General features: G+C 31.7%; 1 protein-coding gene across 1 annotated transcript; it reads left to right on the top strand.

The window, feature by feature from the left end:
- Positions 1-2,565: 2,565 nt before the first annotated feature.
- On the top strand, positions 2,566-9,921 carry LOC139518426 (GTPase IMAP family member 3-like). The gene is made up of 3 exons (XM_071309967.1): positions 2,566-2,612; positions 7,309-7,380; positions 8,124-9,921. The coding sequence occupies exons 2-3, from the start codon at positions 7,326-7,328 to the stop codon at positions 9,017-9,019; spliced, it is 951 nt and encodes a 316-aa protein (XP_071166068.1). The 5' UTR covers positions 2,566-2,612; positions 7,309-7,325; the 3' UTR covers positions 9,020-9,921.
- Positions 9,922-21,975: the final 12,054 nt, after the last annotated feature.

Below are 21,975 nucleotides of genomic sequence, written 5' to 3'. Positions count from 1 at the left end.
GTACCAGGATTATAATTTAATACGGCAGATGCGCGTTTCGTCTACATAAGACTCATCAGTGACGCTCATATCAAAATATTTATAAAGCCAAACAAGTACAAAGTTGAAGAGAATTGAGGATCCAAAATTCCCAAAAATTGTGCCAAATATGGCTAAGGTAATCCATGCCTGGGATAAGAAAATCCTTAGTTTTTCGAAAAATTCAAAGTTTTGTAAACAGGAAATTTATAAAAATGACAACATTATTGATATTCATGTCAACACCGCAGTGTTGACTACTAGGCAGCTGAAACCCTCGGGAACGAAACGCCCACCAACAGTGGCATAGACTCAGTGGTGAAAATAGTTATCAAAGGTATCAGGATTATAATTTAGTACGCCAGACGCGCGTTTCGTCTACATAAGACTCATCAGTGACGCTCATATCAAAATATTTATAAAGCCAAACAAGTACAAAGTTGAAGAGCATTGAGGGTCGAAAATTCCCAAAAATTGTGCAAATACGGCTAAGATAATCTATGCCTGGGCTAAGAACACGTCTTTTTGTTGATGGAGATGTTAATTAACTGTATGGAGCAACTTCTTTTTATTTTTCTGTCTCTGATGAAATATTTGCTGACTTTGAGGTTCTTATCAAATTGCTAGTTATTGGGAATGATCTCAGATCATCTGTTAAGATACTTGGAATCTTCAACTTTAAATGGTGCTGAATCTGTATGTCCTCTTAATTATTGTAATGAGGACTGACAGTTTGAGACGATCAATGAACTATGTTTCGGAACATGGATGTTGCGCAACAATGTGTATTGTTTGATTCTTTTGGTATGGAATTGACAGTTTTACAACTTTGACCATAAATTTCCCCTTTTTAAAGTAAAGTACAGGGTCCTTGCCAAATTTGAATGATAATGTGATAATGTCTTTCGATTGCTTTGGAAATTCTGTGCTCAATCAAGTCAACCAGTTCTGTTGTTTTTGTTCCTGAGATGCATTAGGATTATAGTGGGATTGTCTGTCTTAACAGGTGTTGCGTACAGTGACAAGTAAAATCACAAAAATACTGAACTCCAAGGAAAATTCAAAACGGAAAGTCCCTAATCAAATGACAAAATCAAAAGCTCAAACATATCAAACAAATCGATAACAACTGTTAAACTGGAAAATCTCTTGCTGTCAGATACTTGTTTCGATGTTTTTTTTGATGTTTGAATCAAGTAAATGAAGGATCAAATTCGTAGGATATAGTTTTTCACGTGAATTTGTTCTTCAGCTAGGTAAATGGTTACTTATGATTGTTTTTTTTTAATATATTTTCTTCTCTAATAATAAGTAAAATCACAAAAAAACTGAACTTAGAGGAAGATCAATTGGGAAAGTCCATAATCACATGGCAAAATCAAATAACAAAACGCATCAAAAACGAATGGACAAGAACTGTCATATTCCTGACTTGGTACAGGTTTGATTTGTCAAATGTTATGGAAGATGCTGAATTGCTAGAAATAAATGTTATGTTGAGTTCTCTTATTTTATATGGAAAGTCAAAACAGAGCCTGAATAAAATTCAAAAATTTGGAAAATTTGAGTCTAAAAATAGAAAGTCGTAACTTATTAGAAATACTTCAAATAACACTTTTTAAGTTTTATTTCACGGACTCTTTTACAAATTCACTATCTGGATTAAAAGTTTCATTCAGACACAAACTTAAAGGTTTTTGGAATTGCTTTTAATATTTAATCATTATATAGTTTCATTCATAGAATAGAATCTAACAGAAAATATTGTTGAACATACAAGTAATTTGAATTATTTCAAAATCACCTGACCCATCCGAAAGATCATTAATATTTTTTGAAAATTTGACCAGCGTGGAAAATGAAAAGTTTAAACGCACAACAAGATATTGTTTCTTTTAACTATGATATAAATCCCAGCTTAAAATATAAAATAAACCAACGTAAAGTCCAAAAGTATTTTATTATATTTTTGAATAAGAGTGCTTATAAATGATTTGGAGTCCTATAATTGGTTTGCTTTAGCAAAATAAACACAAAAATGAATCGTAACAAATAACAAAAGTCAAAATTTCATTGTATGGAGGAACATATTTGTCCGATATAAACAATTAGATGTTTTAGAGTGTAACCTGTGAGGTAATATTGAACATTGAACATTGAACATGCTGAAATTGTGTCATGCTAAACTAACCCATCTGAGAGATCATTATCTAATGTTAAAAACATGACCATCGTTGAAAATGAATAGTTTATTCACCACTTGGAATATTCCGGATTCTTTACATTTTATAACATTAAAAAAGCATCGTGGTAAGAAAAATATTTTGAACAAGATTCACTTATTGATTGAGACTGATATAGATTATTCAGTTTTACTATTTTCTTCTCTTTGCTATATATAACGTGATTTGAGAATAATAAAGTTTTATGCCAAATAAAATTCAATGAAATAGTATATCTTTCGTCCAAAATGTTTAGCCTTTAAAGTAATGTTTCGACTGATGTTAACTGTACTTTAACATTTTATTAAAACCTATTTTTTAAACTGAACGCACTGTTGATGACTCACACATGACAAGTTGTATCATTACACGGTAAGATCTGATTCTATATTGTCCTCTACCAAGGGAAAAGGGAGGAGTTCTATAAGCGTTTGATATTTGTTCAATATTTATAACTAGCTTATTCCGTTCTCTATTTACTGACATCAGAACATTCCCAAATGAAAATAGAGGGAAAATTGAAAGAATATAATTTCTGAAATATAATGTGGTCATCAAGGTTAAGGCCCACTCACGGCAAGGCGGGTCAGTTAAACTTCAAATGTCAAGTCCCCCCTTTGTTAGCGAAACTTAAATGTGAAAAAAATGTAAATTCACAAAAATACTGATCTCCGGAAAATTTCAAACGGAAAGTCTTTAATCAAGTTAACAGTAAGTTGAATTAAAAATGAAATTCAAAGCTTCAAAACTTTTTTTAATTAACCATGTTAACTAATTTCAACAAAGACTGTATGATTAGATAAATTTATTTAGAAAGGGTAGACAAAGGCCTGTGTCAGTTATTTTGATTTTTAAAAAATGTCGTTAATTTATCCTTCATAAAATGTTTTTGTCCCTCTACACATTCAATTTACTATTTTGAATAATATGCCTACCATTGAATTTAAACGTAGAAGGTTAAGAATATTAATATTATCTTTCTTCCTTGATGTCAAGATCGATCGATTACAATGTCAAAACACATTTATTGAAAAATTTAAATCTTTCAATTATATACCTTCTGTTCAATGTAGAATTATTGAAAAGAACATCTGTCAAATGTATATCAATGTACAGTTAAGGACGAGTTTTATTGTAACCAATACTACAAAACCAGTTTTGACAAAGAGTGCTTATTATTAGTTAAAAACGCCATATTTTTTAGAATAAAAATCCTAAATTGATCCGCTTTTTTTGTGTTTTTTTTTGTCATAAAAAAAAACTAACGACATTACAATTTGATTAAGTTATGTTTTAAGAAATCCGAAGGAAGAACATGACATTGATGTATAATAATCAATCGTGTTACTTGCAAGCAAGAATGGTTCATCCAACAAGTTCTTCCCCAATGTTATAGTTCGTTTCTGTGTCGTAGTTCTCTTATATTTGATACGTTTCCCTCGGTTTTAGTTTGTAACCCTTGATTTGTTTTTACTTAATCGATGTATGAACTTTGAACAGCGGTATACTACTGCTGCCTCTATTTAAATAATAAATGAACGAAATCAATTAAATTTTTTTTAGTGAACAGACCAACTGTTAACCTCATCCTCCAGTGATAGGAAGAAAAGTTGAAATGGACCCGATGACTTTAAAAAATGAGTCTTTCTTTGCTTATGCAAACAAAAATATTGTGCTATTTAATTGAGTTTTAGGGTAAAAAAAAGGTTGCTATCCAACATAATTTTAAGTAAGTTCCTTTCTGCACATTGCCAGTTATTATTCTCACTATGACTTTGACATTTGATACGGTGACATCAAATCAATAAAAATATATCTACCATTCTACCTCTCAACTCATATGATCATATATCCAAGAAAATTCCAATCCCATATATAGGATTTGATTCAACACCCAAAAATTACTTTTCTAGACGCTTTAAGTCTATGTTTTGTAACAATGACATTGACCATGAGGTAGTGATCAAAGATAAATATGAGTATGGTTGAAATCCACTATTTACGTTTTAATGGATCAACCATCCAAAAAACTTAATAACAAACATCCCAAATTTCATGTCAAACTAATCAAACGAATGGATAACGACTTCTCTGCATAAATTTCAGTTTCATTTTTGTATCTAGTTGTTAATTTCTGTATCATTTGATCTTTTGTGGAGAGGTGTTATAAGTGATATTACCACATCTGCTTAGTTTCATCAGAAGACTGTAAATTTCGAAACTATTTACAAACACTGAACTCTTGATCAAGATGTCAAGCTTTTAATAAGACTTTCAATGACAAATATTATAAGACAATCACCCTTGGGAGTAATTACTCAGGTTACTGTAGATCGTGTCTGTCCTGTTGGTAATATAATGATTAAATTACCAAAAAAAGTAATCTTAGTTTAGCTGGTTATTGTAATGAAATTTTGACGATTTTCTAGAATTTTCAATATATATATATATAACTTTTAGCTACATTAGTAGTTCTGGATATACATTAGTCCAAATAATTAGGACGTCTTGAAAGGCTATTATATTTTTTGTTCTTTGACGCCTTACATCGAAGTTAGGCGTCAAAGAAAAAAAATATAATAGCCTTTCAAGACGTCATAATTATTTGGACTAGATATACATAAACAACTCCCTATTTTGGAAAATCATTCAAACTACCATCTATCTGGTTGTAAAGTAGGGTAGTGACTATGCTATTTCCAAAGACACTTATCAATGCGTTGACTATATAGTCCAAATCATTTACACGTTTATCGTGTTTAATATAAGTTAAAAACCTTTCCATGATTGAATGTCATTAAATACGTAGGACACCATTTACCTGATTATTAGGATTCTAAATTCTCTATCATACCAACACTTCATTTTAACTTATTAATTTCCATTTCACAATCGCTCATAACTTGTCCCCGAAATAAGACCACAAAAATAGCGTATCTTCAGGAAAAGAATTATACAAACTGAATAAACAGTCCCGAATATATTCGAACAACATCTTGTTCAGAAGTAGAAACCCAGGAAATTCCCAAGCAGTATGTCAGTTATATTTTACTGGTTATACCACATTAATCCATCTAAAGCCACGAAAATAGATGTTGTATGATTGCCAATGAGAAAACAAACCAGAGACCAAATGATCACATAGAAGTTTATAAATACAGGTCACCGTACGTACGACCATGAGCACAACTGATATCGCATACTCAGCTTTAAAAGGCCGGTAATTAACAAATTCAAATAAATTCAAAACAGAAAACGAACGGATTTTTTTTCTCTAAACAATGAACGAAAAACAAATAAGATAAACAACAAGAAATGAAATCCACTGAATTACAAGCTCTTTTCTTTGGACAGTCAAATACAGAATGTGGCTGATTAAGGTAGCTTGTTGACCCCAAAACCTACTTTTACCTGGGACAGAATTGTCACAATAGAACAAGCTATAAAAATCAGTTAAGAAGGGTTTACCTCATCAGATAGGTATAAAGCAGAAACACACAGTATCAGAGACAAATAACGGTATATTCAGTAAAATAGAGAAACAAGTATTTCTTTGGTTATTATATAAATTATATCCCCACTTTGTAATGCTTTTAAAGGGGCACTAGCTACGAGATGTATAACAAATCTAATTTTTTTTTTTGCTCAATCTATGATTTAATGCAAATAGTGAAATAATAATTAGCTTTGAGCAGCCAGTATGGTTCAATTTTGTCAAAATAAGCTAAATGACATTGATTATGAATTATTCACTTGCAGGTAAATAATTCGATCTCATTGAATCCGTATTCATGTGAACTTCAATTTAACCCCTTAGCTTGAGATGGATAACACGTGAATTGTATGTGTAAAGTTATTTAAAGGAATAGAATGTCAACATTGAAAGTGAAACAAAGGTAGATCATTTGATTGGCTGATTCTATCCACAAAAGTTTATTCTTATACAGATAAAAACGATGATAAACATTTAGTTTTCATCTATAATATGAAATTAAATAGACCTAGAATAATCCCATAGCACGAGTTTGCTTAATCTATTTATATCTATATTTATGTTTACATCGGTAATATGGCTATCGCATGACTTTAGAGGTCAATTCTATGATAATTAGATGGCGTCTGGACTTTAATACACACGAAACGAAGCTATGTATTTTCATACTCGTGCTATATTTATTTTAGACTTTTAATAGTTTGGATAAATGTTTTTTTATTGTTATAAAAAAAATAATAGAATTTGATTAAAATCGGTGAACATGAATTTGACAGCTAGTGCCCATTTAAGCATACATTTGTCTATGTATATACTTCGATAAACCCTTAAATTATCAATTCCTGTTATTTTGTTTACTCTTGATTGTCAGTAAAGGAGGAACTTTCGTCATGAATTCAACTAATCATATTGCAGAGTGCGGACTGAATATGTACTGAACGTATATGAGATCCAAGACGGAGAATGTTTTTTTTAGGTACATACCACTAAATGTAAATATTCAGTCACATGCACCATGTAGACAGTGAATATTTGTGAGGTACTATAAACATTGACTATCGGTCGGTACTAACTTTTTTTCAAGTGGGTCGATTGTATGGTATTTTATACGGAAGTTCAATACATGTAAAACTTTTAGATTATTTTGTTACAATAACTTAGTAGGTCAACTATATTGTTCTTCATCCATTTGATGAATTGTAGATATTGCTAAGCAACATTCAAAAGATATTTTGCAATGAAAAATTAACAGACCTGTTTTTGCAAAAGTATGATTTTTTTTCGAAATACTTAGGATTTTCTTATCCAATGCATAGTTTACATTTAATTTTTGGAATTTTTGGTCCTCAATGCTCCTCAACTTTGTATTTGTTTTTACCTTCTCACTATTTTGGTCTGAGCGTCACTGGTGGGTCTTGTTTGCGCGTTTTATATTATAAGCCTGGTACCTTTGATAACTATTTGAAGGATTTCGTGTTTCATCACCAATAAATAACCTGAACAGAATTATCTTGTAAAATGTCAAATCCAAACACATTGCATACAATTAAGTAATAAATGTATTCTTTTTTTCAGAACTCCACAGACATAACATGGCAACAAAAATGATGAATAAAGAAGTTGACAGTGCTGAAAAATATAGGACTGGTATATAATTGTATTTACTTTTATAAAAAAATCTCTGTTCATGTAGCAACATTCAGCTAGGTTAAGGTTTCTTATCATTTTTACGAATAAAACCTAGAGACACCTCCTCACTCTGTACGATTGCACTACAACGATGACATTTAGTTGGCTGAAAACTTAATGTTTGAGACAATTCAAAATTTCACACCATTCTCCAATATAATGTTGTTACATTCCAGCAGAAATCTTATTTGTAACGTTAAGGTTATAACATGACAGAAGGTACAACTTTACTAGAATCAAACTATTTTGTGATTAAAAAGGACAAATTGTTTTTTTGATTCACTCTATCTAAACTTACATTATTTGCACTTGTATCAAGTCAGGAGTCTGATGTTCAGTGATTGTCGTTTGTTTGTGTGGTTCACAAGTGTTTTCCGTTTTTCGTTTTTTTATATAGATTAGACCATTTCTTTTCCGGATTGAATGGTTTTACACTAGTAATGTTTGGGACCCTTTATAGCCTGCTGTTCGGTATGAGCATAGACTCCGTGTTGAAAACTGTACCTTGACCTATAATGGTTTACTTTAATAAATTGTGACTTGGATGGAGAGTTGTTTCATTGGGACTCATACCACATCTCGTTATATGCATTTACAATCAACTTTAGTCTTCAGATGTTTTGTGAAACTGGTCAATGGTTTGTAAATACATGTTGCCTTATTTAGAAATACTATACTACAAATGAAATCTTTTATTACAGATCTTCAGACCATTATAGATAGGGAAGTTAGAATTTTCCTAATCGGCAAAAGCGGTTCTGGAAAAAGTTATACTGGAAACACACTTCTAGGAAAAAACATTTTTAAAGAAGGTCTTTCGCCTCAGCCTGTAACCACAACATTTCGCTTTGGGACAAAGGAGATATATAATCGGAATATTGTTGTTGTTGATGGACCGGGATTATTTTTTGATCGTAATTTCACTGAAGAAAACATGAAGAAAGAGCTGGCTAAGGCAACTGCATTACTTGCCCCTGGTCCAAATGTATTTTTGCTTGTGGTAGGATTAAACAGATTTGACAATACAGAAATACAAGCAATAGATATGTACAAAAAAGCTTTTGGTAAAGATCTGATGAAAAATCTTATAGTAGTTTTCACTAGAGGAGACGAATTGGAAAGAAATAGTCTATCAATTGAAGATTATGTTCTGAAGTTTAAAGATGGTCAGAAGAATGCATTCCTTGCTAGTTGCGAAAACCGTTATTGTTCCATCAATAATGTTGCAACAGCTGACATTAAAGAAAAAGAAGCAAACCACTTACTTGATATGATTTTTGCATTGGAGAAACGAAACGAAAGAAAGTTTTTCCAAAATGCCGAGTTTATCAATGCAGAAAAGGAGATCGATAACAGAATAAAAGAAATAGTCAAGAAATCCTCTAAATCGTTAACTTATGATGACTTATTAACCTTAAGATCATCAGCGCGTCGAGAAATTGTAGAAGAAAAAAATTGGGTTACGAAGTTAATTCGTGGCCTTATTTTAGGTGCTTGTGGTGCTTGTGGGGTAGCGATCGCATCATTTTACGGTCCTGTGCCTTTGGTAACTGGTGTGGTAATTGCAACCGGATTAAATCGATACCCACCGAAATGAAGTCATCAATATTGAGATCTTGCAAAACGTATTTGTGATTGACAATTTAAACATACATTACAGACATACAAAAAAGTGACTATGATATTCAAACAAACACACATTAATTAATCTGAAATAGATGACATTAAGACACAAAAAGATGTATAAGATCCGGATTTGTTTCATCTCAAGCGATTTATTACTTTTTAGCACCAATATACTACTGTTGCCTTTTTTTTTTTTTTTTTTTTTTTTAACTATATAAGTTTTATTCTTTATATTATCTTATCATAAAGTGAGGAAACTGTCTTATTTGGGCATTTCTAAAAGGATGTGTTTGTAGAATTTTAAACGCCTGCCATGGACGGCTAAGTTTTGACCCGAAGATATAGGTATCGTAAAGAGGTATATGTAGGTACGACATTAATAGAAAAAAACTTGTTCTTAAAATCTAGTCACGAAATATGCCTTTGACGTTACTATGTTGTAGGTAGGCGTCTCGAACCAGCTCTTTGTCAATAAGATAACAGTGCGCATTAGTACACTTGAAACAAATTAAATCAAAATTAAAAAAAGAATTGTTCACAGAACAATTGAAGGTCTTTCCGCATTTCATTTCTATAAGTATAAAACTACATTAAAAAAGAAGAGAAGTAATGTGGAAAGACTTTCAATTGTTCTCTTAGCAAAGCTACTATTGACGTTCAGTTATATGTTTGTTTTATATTGATTAAACATGTATGGTTTCTCTATACTTGTGACTTACATTAGGGGATTCAGGTTGAAAAAATGTCATTTTCAATTTCATATCATAGATTTCGTTGCACTGATTCTTAAAATATACGGTTTCTATGTACATGTGTGTTACTTCTGATTAAGTAAATGTCATTTCTGGTTCCATAAGATACTTACTTTGCACTTATTCCCAAATGTGTAAGATGTCTATATACTTATTTTTCAAATCAGAAGATAATACGCTAATTCCTATTTACAAAGGCGACTTCAAGTATTATCCAAAAGGTAATTGTTTATCATTATTTTCCTGTTGAACTATTTATCATGAACTGGAATAGAGTGGTATTCGATTTACCTTAAATTTTAAAATTTAAGGGACAATAACGCATATAAGAAAAATCATCAGATCGCTTCGAACTTAATGTACCATTTGTTCGTTTCAACACCCCAACATTATTCATTAGTGCTTTTAGACGTAGTATACAGTATGATGAAAACCCAAGCAAAGAGAAAAATTCAGAAAACGACCTCGACATTTTGCTTTGACAGCATTGTCTTGTTGGTGTACCAAGGTGTACAAAGGACCTAAAATTAGGATATCCTACGTCTCTACCACTTCAGGTTCTAAAATTTATTTTTCTGTATAACTTATGTCAAATACAAAAGGGAAAGAAACTCGCACATTTTGTCTAAATATCGATCGGGTACAATGATTCTTGAGGATTATACGAGCTATTTTGGAAACAAATGTTGTCGATTATCTTTACGATGCATACATAAGATGAAAAATGTCCGGGGAGATAACTCTCACAAAAAAAATCATTCTGTATTACAGTGTCAAAATTAAAGGCCCATAAACTATTCGAAAACATGTACTAAATATTTAAGCGATATGACATGAAATAAAACGTACACACAAGAATATAATTTAGCGGTAAAAATGATAATTAAAGCCAGTGCTTCAGAGAACCATTACAGGTCTTTCCGACCGTAACCATATATTTTGTGATATAGATACAATGGATAAGCGTTGATTCTTGAAAAAGAAACCATGAGCCCGCAGGGCGAATGGTTTGTTTTTCCTGAATCAACGCTTATCCATTGCATCTATAACTTAAACTATTGTGATAATGTCTTTTCAAAATTAAAGCCTATTCTTTATTAGAAGTTATTGTAAGTGAGTTTAAATAACCCTGTTATCGTGACAAACGATGCGTTACAATAAATTATATATTACAATTAAATTGTTAAAACAATACAAATACATGTTTAACACTACACGTCTGCCCTTAAATACTTTGATTTATCAGGCATCTGAACATTATCTGCTTTGACAAAATGAGACATATTTGATCTTATTTCTAATAAAATTGAGAATGAAAATGGGGAATGTGTCAAAGCCGGGGACAACAACTTGACAAAAAACATATATATAGCATATATATAAAGCATGTGTCCGTAATTTCTAACAAGAAGTCTTATTCTAGGCACATCACGATTTTCTAGCATAGGAATTTGCGAATAAACAGATGAAATCATACTATATTGATTTATACAACAAAAATGGACACCTATAATGTAAACATTTTCGTTTCAAACATGTGGAATAGCTAACAATGATCGGATAATAAACGACCAAACTCGCTTTTATTAAACAAAATATCCACAATAACTTAAAAAACAAGAAACAAAACAGGAAAACTAGAGAAAAGGGGAAAACAACAAAAAAATAACAGAATTCATACCTAAGCCGACAAGTTCTAACTCATTGAGCATAACCATTTTTTTTTATCTTTAACCGTGAAAGCTCGCGGCTACAAACTCATACTATACGATTGCCTATTATTGTATATATAAAGGTACAATCCATGTGTGTCCGTTGTACCGATGTATATCAAATATTCATTTATATATATAAATTAGACAATTAAATTGTAACCAATTGGTAGCCCAGAGGTTTCGTCGATATGTTGATGTTAGTGACACTTAAGAGAATTCATGGACGGGTTCGACTCCCGGTTCAGGCATATAGAAATTACTGAACAGAAATCAGTAAATTGGCCAATTCAACCGTAATGTAATTAGGCACACAAAGGAAACAAAAGAATATAAAATGGTGAGTCCATTTCAGCGACGTATCTAGGAAGCGTTGATTCTAGAAAAAGAATCCACGGTAAATGAATAGGCTGACGTCACCACAATGGTTTAAGATATTTTGATCATATTCAGTGACAGATAGTAGCTTACTGTACACTGATTCCTAAAATATATGGTTTCAATACGCTTTGTTTAAAATAAGGGATATAATTTGTTACCTGGGTTGAAAAAAATGTCACTTCCGTCACTCACCATAGTAAAGTTGACAGTGATTCCAAAAAGCAAGAGTTCTATGTATTTTAACATTGAATAAGTACAACAAATAGCTAGCAGAAAAGTGTCAAGTTTAGCGTTGTCAGTTTCAAAAGAATAATAACTATTAAAAATCATATACAATCATATACTTATCTCATCAACATGGGGTGTCGTCCTCCATTGTTTGATTTTGAAGAAGCAGATAAACAATTGGTAAAGATTTTAATTAAAAGTGCAAATTTTGAGAGTAGTATGTAATTTAAGTGTAAGTCTTCTTGTGTTAATTTAGAAAATTATGTTATATATCATAGTAACGGCTGTAAAAACCCAAACTTTGACGTATCTTTAGTCTGGGGCATGTAAAAATATATGATATTCTATATGTAAACATTTATGATATTTTATATGTAAAAATATATGATATTTTATATGTAAAATATATGATATTTTATATGTAAAAATATATGATATAGATATAAAGATTTGGTTTTGAAGTTTGATTTTACCTGTAGAAAACTTATTTCAATTATGATAGCACATCCTCAGTTTAACGTAAATGTTGATAACCGTACCCGGATATTTAGAAATGATCCTTGTAAACTTATCGCTCCTTTAAATAAACTTATTCTAAAAGGTTACCAATTCAACGCTGTCATAAGATCATTGAATATTGTTTTTTTATTGGTATAAAGATTAATTTTGTTATCATTAAATTTAAAGCAAACTAATATTACTAGTATGTTATATACATATACACATTCATGGATCTACAATCGTCGATACCTGTATCTTGGCATTGCACAAGGTCATGTTTTTCTCTGATTATTTATGACGTCTTTACACTAAATTCATTGGATGTTGGATGTGTACAGATTGATAATTTGGTCTTAGATGCATGATTTTTCTTATTAATTGTATGTGGCTTTGAACTAGCTCTCAGATAACTGCGAGTACTCTCAGATCGGTTCCTAGTGTCTTTTTGTTGTTGGGATGTACCCGGCCACGTTCACTTGTATTTTTGTCCATCGGATGAGTTACGTCTTATCAACTGATTTTTATAGTTCGTTCTTATGTTGTACTGATATACCACTGTCCCAGGTTAGGGGAATGTTGGGATCCCGCTAACATGTTTAACACCGCCACATTATGTATGTATATGCCTGTCGCAAGTCAGGAGCCTGTAATTCAGTGTTGTCGTTTGTTTATGTGTTACATATTTGTTTTTTTCGTTCTTTTTTTTTATATACATAAGGCCGTTAGCTTTCTCGTTTGAATTGTTTTACATTGTCATTTCGGGGTCTTTTATAACTGACTATGCAGTATGGGCGTTGAAGACCGCATGGTGACCTGTAGTTGTTAATTTCTGTGTCATGTTGGTCTCTTGTGGACCGTTGTCTCTTTGGCAATCATACCACATCTTCTTTTTTATATATATGATAGGAAATACAAGCCCGGGAATATCGTATCAATTAGGAGATATATACTCCGTATGCAGGCGCTGCGGGAATGTTGGTACATAGAAATGGAAAGTTCACAATTGTTGGACGAGTGAAATGTCATGGAACATAACATATTGATTTGTGTATTTTCTGATAAGAGGGATATCAAAGGTGGCACAAATGGATTAGGTACTGCTTATTCTACCAGAACCCCTCAGTTTAAATCATGCTTCTAATTATTTTCTTTGTATTGTTGTTCACACCCTTACATCCTGAAACTCAATAAATGGTCCATGCAGTTATCTACTTTTATAGTGATCAAGACTACAACACAATGTTGACTGCCTTACAAAAATTTAACCAATTATGTTCGTTAGTTTTGCTCACACATTGTTGTCAATATAGTTATTGTCATAAACGTCAGAGTTTGAGCTAGTTATAAAACACGGTTTAATTTACCATTTTCAACTTAAGGAAATGCCTTTGCCAAGTCAGGTATATGACAGTTGTTTTCCAATAGTTTGTTGAGTTTGAGCTTAGGATTTAGGTAAGGGGCTTTATGTTTTGTATTTTTCTTGAAGTTTGGTATTTTTTACTATTTATTACTTTTTGAACAGAGAAAAAAGAAACACTATCTTGACTGTAGTCCTTAAATATAATGTTTGTGTCAGTTATTATTTAAGGACTTACATTCACAATGCAAAACTAATCCCTTTTGTTGACTTCCATCTAACTATTTGCAATATATTAGATATTTACATCTCGGATGATACTATTGAAAGGCTTGTATATACAGTGATTAATTTCTCCTTAAGCATTTCAGCACGACCGGTATTACATAGATGGTTTAGACTTCAATGATACCCACGCATTTAATTTTTACTATTAAACTCCAACAAAAAGATCACAGACTTGCTAAATAAAAGTAGTTAAAACTTAATCTGTAGTAAATTTTATCTATTTTGTTTTCTTTATGTGTGACTTTCAGTGTGCTTTTTGACATCTGAAAATATCGATGTTTGTACACAAAAAAAAATTAAAAAAATACAGAGGTAAATTTTAGGTTTGAATAATTACAATGAACTGCCATAAAAACATAAAGTTTTTTAAATGATCATTCTGTTTTCTTTCGAACATGATCTAATCCCTCAAACTAACTCGGCGGATGCTTTTTTGAATAAAACAAAATATATTAGGATCAATATTAATGTCATTTGGAATTGTAGAGATCGATATAGGATCATATTCTAACGACACTACTTTATATTGTTTTGTCTTTGAAGACGGCACCTCTAGCCGAATTATGTGTTTTTGCGTTGGATGTATTTTTGATAACATTGGAAAGTAATAGTGAATTTCAGCAATAATACACAATATTTTTCTCCAAAAGAAGCATTTCATTTTTGATGTATGCATTTTAAAAGGACTTAACGTTCTAAGATTGAACTATATTTGAGAAAAATGATAAAACAAATAATTTTGACGTTTACAGAATTTGTGATTCAGCTCAGCTTTCTTTATTAAATTTTAGACAACTGTAAATGCTCTATCTCTGATTTTCCACGTTTTATACTAAAGGGGCACTAGGTGCAAGATTCATGTTCACCGATTTGACTCAAATTCTCATATTTTATGTATAACAATGTAAAACATTTTTCCAAACTATCAAAAGAAAAACTTTGTTTATATGTTACATATTTGTTTTTCGTTCATTTTTTTATACAAATAAGGCCGTTAGTTTTCTCGTTTGAATTTTTTTACATTGTCATATCGGGCCTTTCATAGCTGACTATACGGAATCGGCTTTGCTCATTGTTGAAGGCCGTACGGTAACCTATAGTTGTTAATGTCGGAGTCATTTTGGTATCTTGTGGATAGTTGTCTCATTATCAATCATACCACATCTTCTTTTTTATAAGCAACTCGTGCAATTATATTTTAATAGGTCTGTTAAATTTTGTATTATACATTAAAAATGTATGTTTATCGTCGTTTTTACCTTTATAATAATGTTTTTGTGTGGATCGAATAATTCAACCAAATTATTTACCTTTGTTTCACTTTCAATGTTGACATTCTTTTTCTTTAAATAACCGTACACGGACAATGCATGCGTTATTCTATCTCTTTCTACGGGGGTTAGATTGGAGTTCACATGAATACGGATTTAATAAGGTCGTCAAATTATTTATTTGCAAGTGAATAAGTCATTAACAATGTTTATTAGATTAATTTGACAAAATTGAACCATTTTAGCTGACAAAAGCACATTAGTTTTTCATTATTACACTTTCATTAATGATTGAACAAAAAACAATCATACTTTAGATTTTTTATATATCTCGTAGCTAGTGCCCCTTTAATAGTGCATTCACAAAACAACACATCTATCAGTATAATCGCTAGACAAAGATTGTGGTTATGTAAGTAGATTGTAAGTATTGAAAGCATAGTTAGATTACTATACTTTTACCATTTCGTTATTGTCGAAACTAAATTGGATTTTTTTTTCTGAAACAATAACAATCAAAAACAAGGAGTAAACAAAGACTCACGAAAACCAAAGGACATTTACATCAACAGTTTAAAATAACAATTAAGAAACAACACGAACTCCACTAAAAACCGGGAGTGAAATTATGTGCTTTTGTTGACTTTAGGAAAATGAAAATCATCGGGTTTGTCATAAATTTTGGTATTCAACCTACCATCAGTAGTCATTTCGAGAAAAAGGTCTAAATATGAAGCAGATTTATCTGTGTCGGTAGTATCTTTAATTTCAAGTTTACTCGGGTATACTAAATGCAAGTGATCACTGAATCTATTATTATTAAGAGACAGTACATCATCAATATACCGAAAGGTGAAATTAAAAGACTGGGCTAATATCTTTTCTCCTTTCTCTACAAGCCCTTTGATAAATTCTGCTTCATAGAAACTTAAAACAAATCTGCAAGTAGAGTAGCGTAATTGGTACCCATTGGGATTTCAATAGTCTGTTGGAAGACAAAACCTCCAAAATTTAACAAATATGTTGTCAATTAAAATTCCATTGTTATATTTTTTTTAATTAATTAATAGCAAATCATAATCAAATTTTGCAGGCATGTTCTTCTGATTGACCAATTTTAAAAAAAGAAGCGAAATGTTTTGAAAAATATTTGGTTTATTTATATAAAAAAAAAACAACACCAGCAGCTAATCTGTCATTGTAAATAAAATAAATTTAAATTTAAATTTATTTTAATGTGTAGAAATATATTTTGTTAAGGTAGATTCATGGTATACCTCCATCTTAGATTTTACTATTGCAGTTCACAATCAGTCTAGTTATTTGCCCAAATCTGGAAATTTGTAGACAGATGTGAAATTTTATTGATTAGAGTATTTATTTATATGAAGAACACTTACTGATTTATTGTATTATTCAAAATATTTAAACAAATAGCAAACATTTGTGTTTTAGAATCATTTTTTTCAACTAAGCCATTTAAGGGGAGATAACTTTTTGAGTAACAAATTTTTACCGGACTGATAGTGAAATTTTAAAATTTTACTTGTAGAAAGAAAAAATATATTGTAAAACCTATCTTTTCGCAATTTATTTCAAAATTCTCTTTCTTTTATTTATGCACAAAAATGTGTTTTTTCATGGTCAAATTTTTATCTACTCATAGAAATACATTTTGTTAAGGTAGATTCATGGTATACCGCCATCTTAGATTGTACTATTGCAGTACACAATCAGTCTAGTTAATAGCCCAAATCTGCAAATTTGTAGACAGATGTGAAATTTTATTGATTATTGATTTATTGATTTGAGTGTTTATTTATATGAAGAAAACTTACTGATTTATTGTATTATTCAAAATATTTAAACAAATAGCATACATTTGTGTTTTAGAATCATTTTTTTCAACTAAGCCATTTAAGGAGTAACAAATTTATACCGGACTGATAGGGAAATTTTAAAATTTTACTTGTACCAAGAAAATAAATATTGTTAAACCTATCTTTTCACAATTTATTTCAAACTTCTTTTTTTTTATGCACAAAAATGTGTTTTTTCATGGTCAAATTTTCATCAACTCATAGCTGGAAAAATAGCTCGGTGACCCATCTTCACTTTTTTGAACATAAAAAAACTTTTAGAAATTTGGATCCGTACTTTTCTTTTTACTTCGTTTTTTCTTTCTTTCTTTTTTAAAAATATTTTAGTTCGAGCGATTCAAATAAAGGCAACAGTAGTATACCGCTGTTCGAAATTCATAAATCGATTAAGATAAAAAAAAAAAACGAATCCGGGTTACAATTTTAAACTGAGGGAAACACATCAAATATAAGAGGAGAACTACAACACAACAGAAACACAACATTGAAATGTAAAGCACACAGAAACGAACTATGATATAACAATGGCCATTGTCCTGACTTAGTACGGGACATTTTAAGAAAAAATGGTGGGTTGAACCTGTTAAATCAATAATGATGAGTGTTCATAAACGAAACGCACATCTGGCGTACAAGAATGTAAAGCCTCGATCCGCATGCATGAAACTACTTAAATTAAAATTTGTTCCGAAAGGATATATTTTTCTACATTTTTAACGATAAATAAGTACTACGATTGGATTTCTCAACTAAGTGGTTAAATGCATACAGTCACTGGTATCCATGCTGAGTTTATGTTATAGGTATATTTTGAAAGATTTGTCCGATAACTTCACAGCTACTTTTGCATAGGTACTATTTATGTACTATTTATGTACCACAAATCTGTAGTCCTGGAAATCTACTTTTAATATTCAGTTATATTGTGTTACTTACGAATTATTGTAATATTTAAGTACCTGTATTTTACAGTACTTGATTTGTACTTGAAATTTAAGTACTACAGAATTTTGGTTGCACGGTTACATTTTCAGCATTTTGAACGTTTGTCTTTTTCAAATCTCATGAAGTTATGATGTTCAAACATGTAATACTGTGATCATTTTTGGTATCATTTTTGTACCAATATTTTGAGTGCAAATCAAGTACTGGAAAATACAAGTACCTAAATATTACAATAAGTACAGAAATAGTACCTATGCAAAAGTAGCTGTGTAGTACAGCACCATATAAGAAGCGTTCATTGGTTCCAGTAGGAGAACAACCACTGTCATTATACTGATCGCGTGGCACCACAACATTACATAACACAAATTACGTAGTTTAGTTGATTTTAATGACTAAATTAAATATAACACTTCAGTTATGCATCAATTTTTCCTTTTTCGTGACTACTTTTCGTCCTTTCTCTTGCAATTAAATTCTTTGTATGTTATTGCTTTGTGCAACTCTACATGGAAATGCCATTATAAGAAAGAAATGCATTGCAGTTTTATATAGAATCGAAATGTATGAACAAACAACAATAGTTTGAATGGTAAAAATCGTAACGTTACCTGAATTTACATTTTTACTTTCCATAATAATCATGATATTTATTTACTGTGCAAACATTTAAAATAACAGTTCCGCAATTTCATTTTTTGGTCATACATTTAGGTACACATTTTGAAATCAAACCTGAGTACAAATATGTAAAAAAGAGCCTCTTTTTCTATGCATAACCATTTTGCAGATCAAAAGCAACACACAAGTTTATGACAGGGTTTGGCCATTGTTGATCAATAGACAGGAGCGAGGCTAGGCTATTTTCCTGAAATAAATAGAGATTATAAAAAATTTATATTTTCAATAATCTGGTTTAATTCAATCAAATCTTTGTGTGGGTGCGTGGGTGTTGCAGCCTGTAGTTCATTGCCATAGATGGCGCTCGCAGCTTGAATCAGAATTTTGGAATTTCCGTATGAGCTTGAATTAGAATTTTGGAATTCCCGTATCGGGCACTTGTTAATTTGCCGCCGACTAGAAAGCAGGTGTTAAACAAATAAGTTAAACTATTTAAAAGAAAAAGAAAAGATGCTAAACAAGAGAAATGCCATAGGATCGCCATCAAGGGCCATAGGAAAGAAGAGAAGAACGTCTAACAGGACAGGAGGACAGAGAGTGCAGAACGAAGAAATACCCCAAAAGAAGGACGGAGCTGGCCGGAAAAGAACTGCCAAGAAAACACAAGGGGTCGGACACGTGGTGGCAGAAGGACCGGTGGAAACTATTGATTTCTCATGAGGTAATGAGTCGGAGGAGGATGCACTAGCGTTCCCCGCTTTAAGGCACGACCCGTTACACCAAAACTTTGAAATTGCAAATAATTCCATTGATTTCACTCCGTCGCAAGAATCTAGCATTCATGACACAGTGGGGGAACACGTGCCTTTTAAAATTAAGGAAAAAATTTGGGAGGGAAAGTTTATTGAGCTTCATTCTCTATTGAGAACGCAAAAAGCAATGGAAGAGGTGGACGAGGGCGATTTGAAATTAAAAAGGGGGAAAATTTGCATTGAAAAAAGATCGTCGAGTTTTTATTTGTCTATAATGAATGGACTTCAGCATTCATGGTTTTTATGAGTGTCTACATTGCGAAATACAGCACACGGGCACAGGAATTGTTAAAATATATGCGCGATATAAGATTAGCGGCAACGAGGTCAGAAAACTGGGCCACCTATGACAAGCAATTTAGGCTAAAAATAGAAAAGAATCCAAATTTATCTTGGGAAAATATACATGATATACACGGTGAATATTGGCTATTACACATTACATCTCCCATAGTACAAAACAGTGTGTCAGTGCAATCACAGGGTTATAGAACAAATACACAACATCCGCTAATCTGATGATTATAAATTCCTAACTGTCAGTATTAATTATAAGCCAATTCAACTATTAAAGTGATAATGTATCATGTAAACATAACAATCTTTCCCGTTTTAATTTAGAAGATTAAGATAAACAAGAGTAATCTCTAGTGAATGAAAGTAATAAATCCAATTTGCACTCAATTAAACTAAATAGCTAAAAGCTTTACTGTCTATATATTAAATGTTCAATTATGAAATCCTAAACCTACAGTTATATCACTACACTAACTTAACCACAAATATTTACAGTCACATGTTTTCAATAAGTCTCTCTGGTGCCTCTCTTACTCTTTCTGTGCGGTGCGTAACGATAATATCATTAGCATTTTCAACTGTTTTATTTTCGGTTATTTTAGTTTGTTCGGATTTATTGTTATTTTCAGAGTTTTCGGTATCGCAGTTTGAATTACATGTTGATACTGTAATGAATTCAGTGTCAATATCAGATATGGTAATTTCAAGTATGTTTGGTATGTCTTTATTTACCTGCGGTACGAAACCACGCATCTGATCAATATGCCCTTCCATACTAAATCTCCAACTTGGACTTGATAAGTTACTGTTCCGAGTTTAAGAACGATAACTCCTTGTTTCCACTTGTTATTGTCTCTATAGTTTCCACTTGTTATTGTCTCTATAGTCTCTTTAAGATTTGGACTCCCTACTGGATGCAAATAGAATTAAAAAAAAAATTAAAAAAAATTGTTTTACCATCTCCTCATTTTATTATTATTCACTGTGGAGCTAATCATTTGACAGATTTAGAATTGACAGTGAAGGGTTTAATTGAAAATGTAAAATGGTCTACCCTACGTTACCAGGCTTTATTTAAAAAGGTTATTATAATATTATATGGTCTTCAATGCTACAGTGCGATACTGGCATTTTGCACCTTTGAATGCGGGTACAATAATAGAACAGAACAGAAAAAGAGGAATTTAGTGGTCAAAAACTTTGTTACAGAAAATGGGGGTTTAACTATATTACATGAGAACATTAGGGCAAGTGAAGTGTCTTTATACAGAACAGATGGAACTTATTTGTCACAAACTGGAAATCAGGGTTTCTTAAATAATATACAAGGGGGGGGGGAGGGGGGAGAGGTTGAGTCTTTCCTACGCACAACATAATAAACTTTTCCAAAGATTCAAAATTGAAAATTTTGTGGAGGTGAGAACCCATGTCAGATTTGGTAGCTGACTTGGGCTCTCATGTGGCGGTCCAGGGAGACTGGTAGTGATTGGGGGATTTTTTCACTCGGTCCTTGCTCTGGGCCTGACAAGTTCTAAAATTTGCAGGTTTGGAAAATGTGGTTAGTGGTAACGGTGGGGTCTACAGATGGGTGACTCTGGGACCTCCTCCACCTCATCTTATAGAGGGGAGGCCTACACCTGCCAACAGGTGGGCACTAATAACTGGATCATTGGTAATACGAGTGTTTCCCCCGGTCACTCCCCATGGTAGGGGTGGTGTAACCGTGTTTAACTACCAGGGGTTTTATACATAGGTCAGCTGATAGCCATTGTGTATAGGTAATCGGTAGTCATCTGGTGCCTCAACAAAATATTATAGAATACTCTGTAGCCAAAGTAATGCCACAAAGTATAAATGTATATTCTAGTCATGAAAATGTAAA

Source organism: Mytilus edulis, chromosome 4, assembly GCF_963676685.1.
Source record: "Mytilus edulis chromosome 4, xbMytEdul2.2, whole genome shotgun sequence".
Lineage (NCBI taxonomy): Eukaryota > Metazoa > Mollusca > Bivalvia > Mytilida > Mytilidae > Mytilus > Mytilus edulis.
The sequence above is the reverse complement of the archived record's forward strand: the minus strand, read 5'-3'. Positions and strand labels throughout refer to the sequence as shown.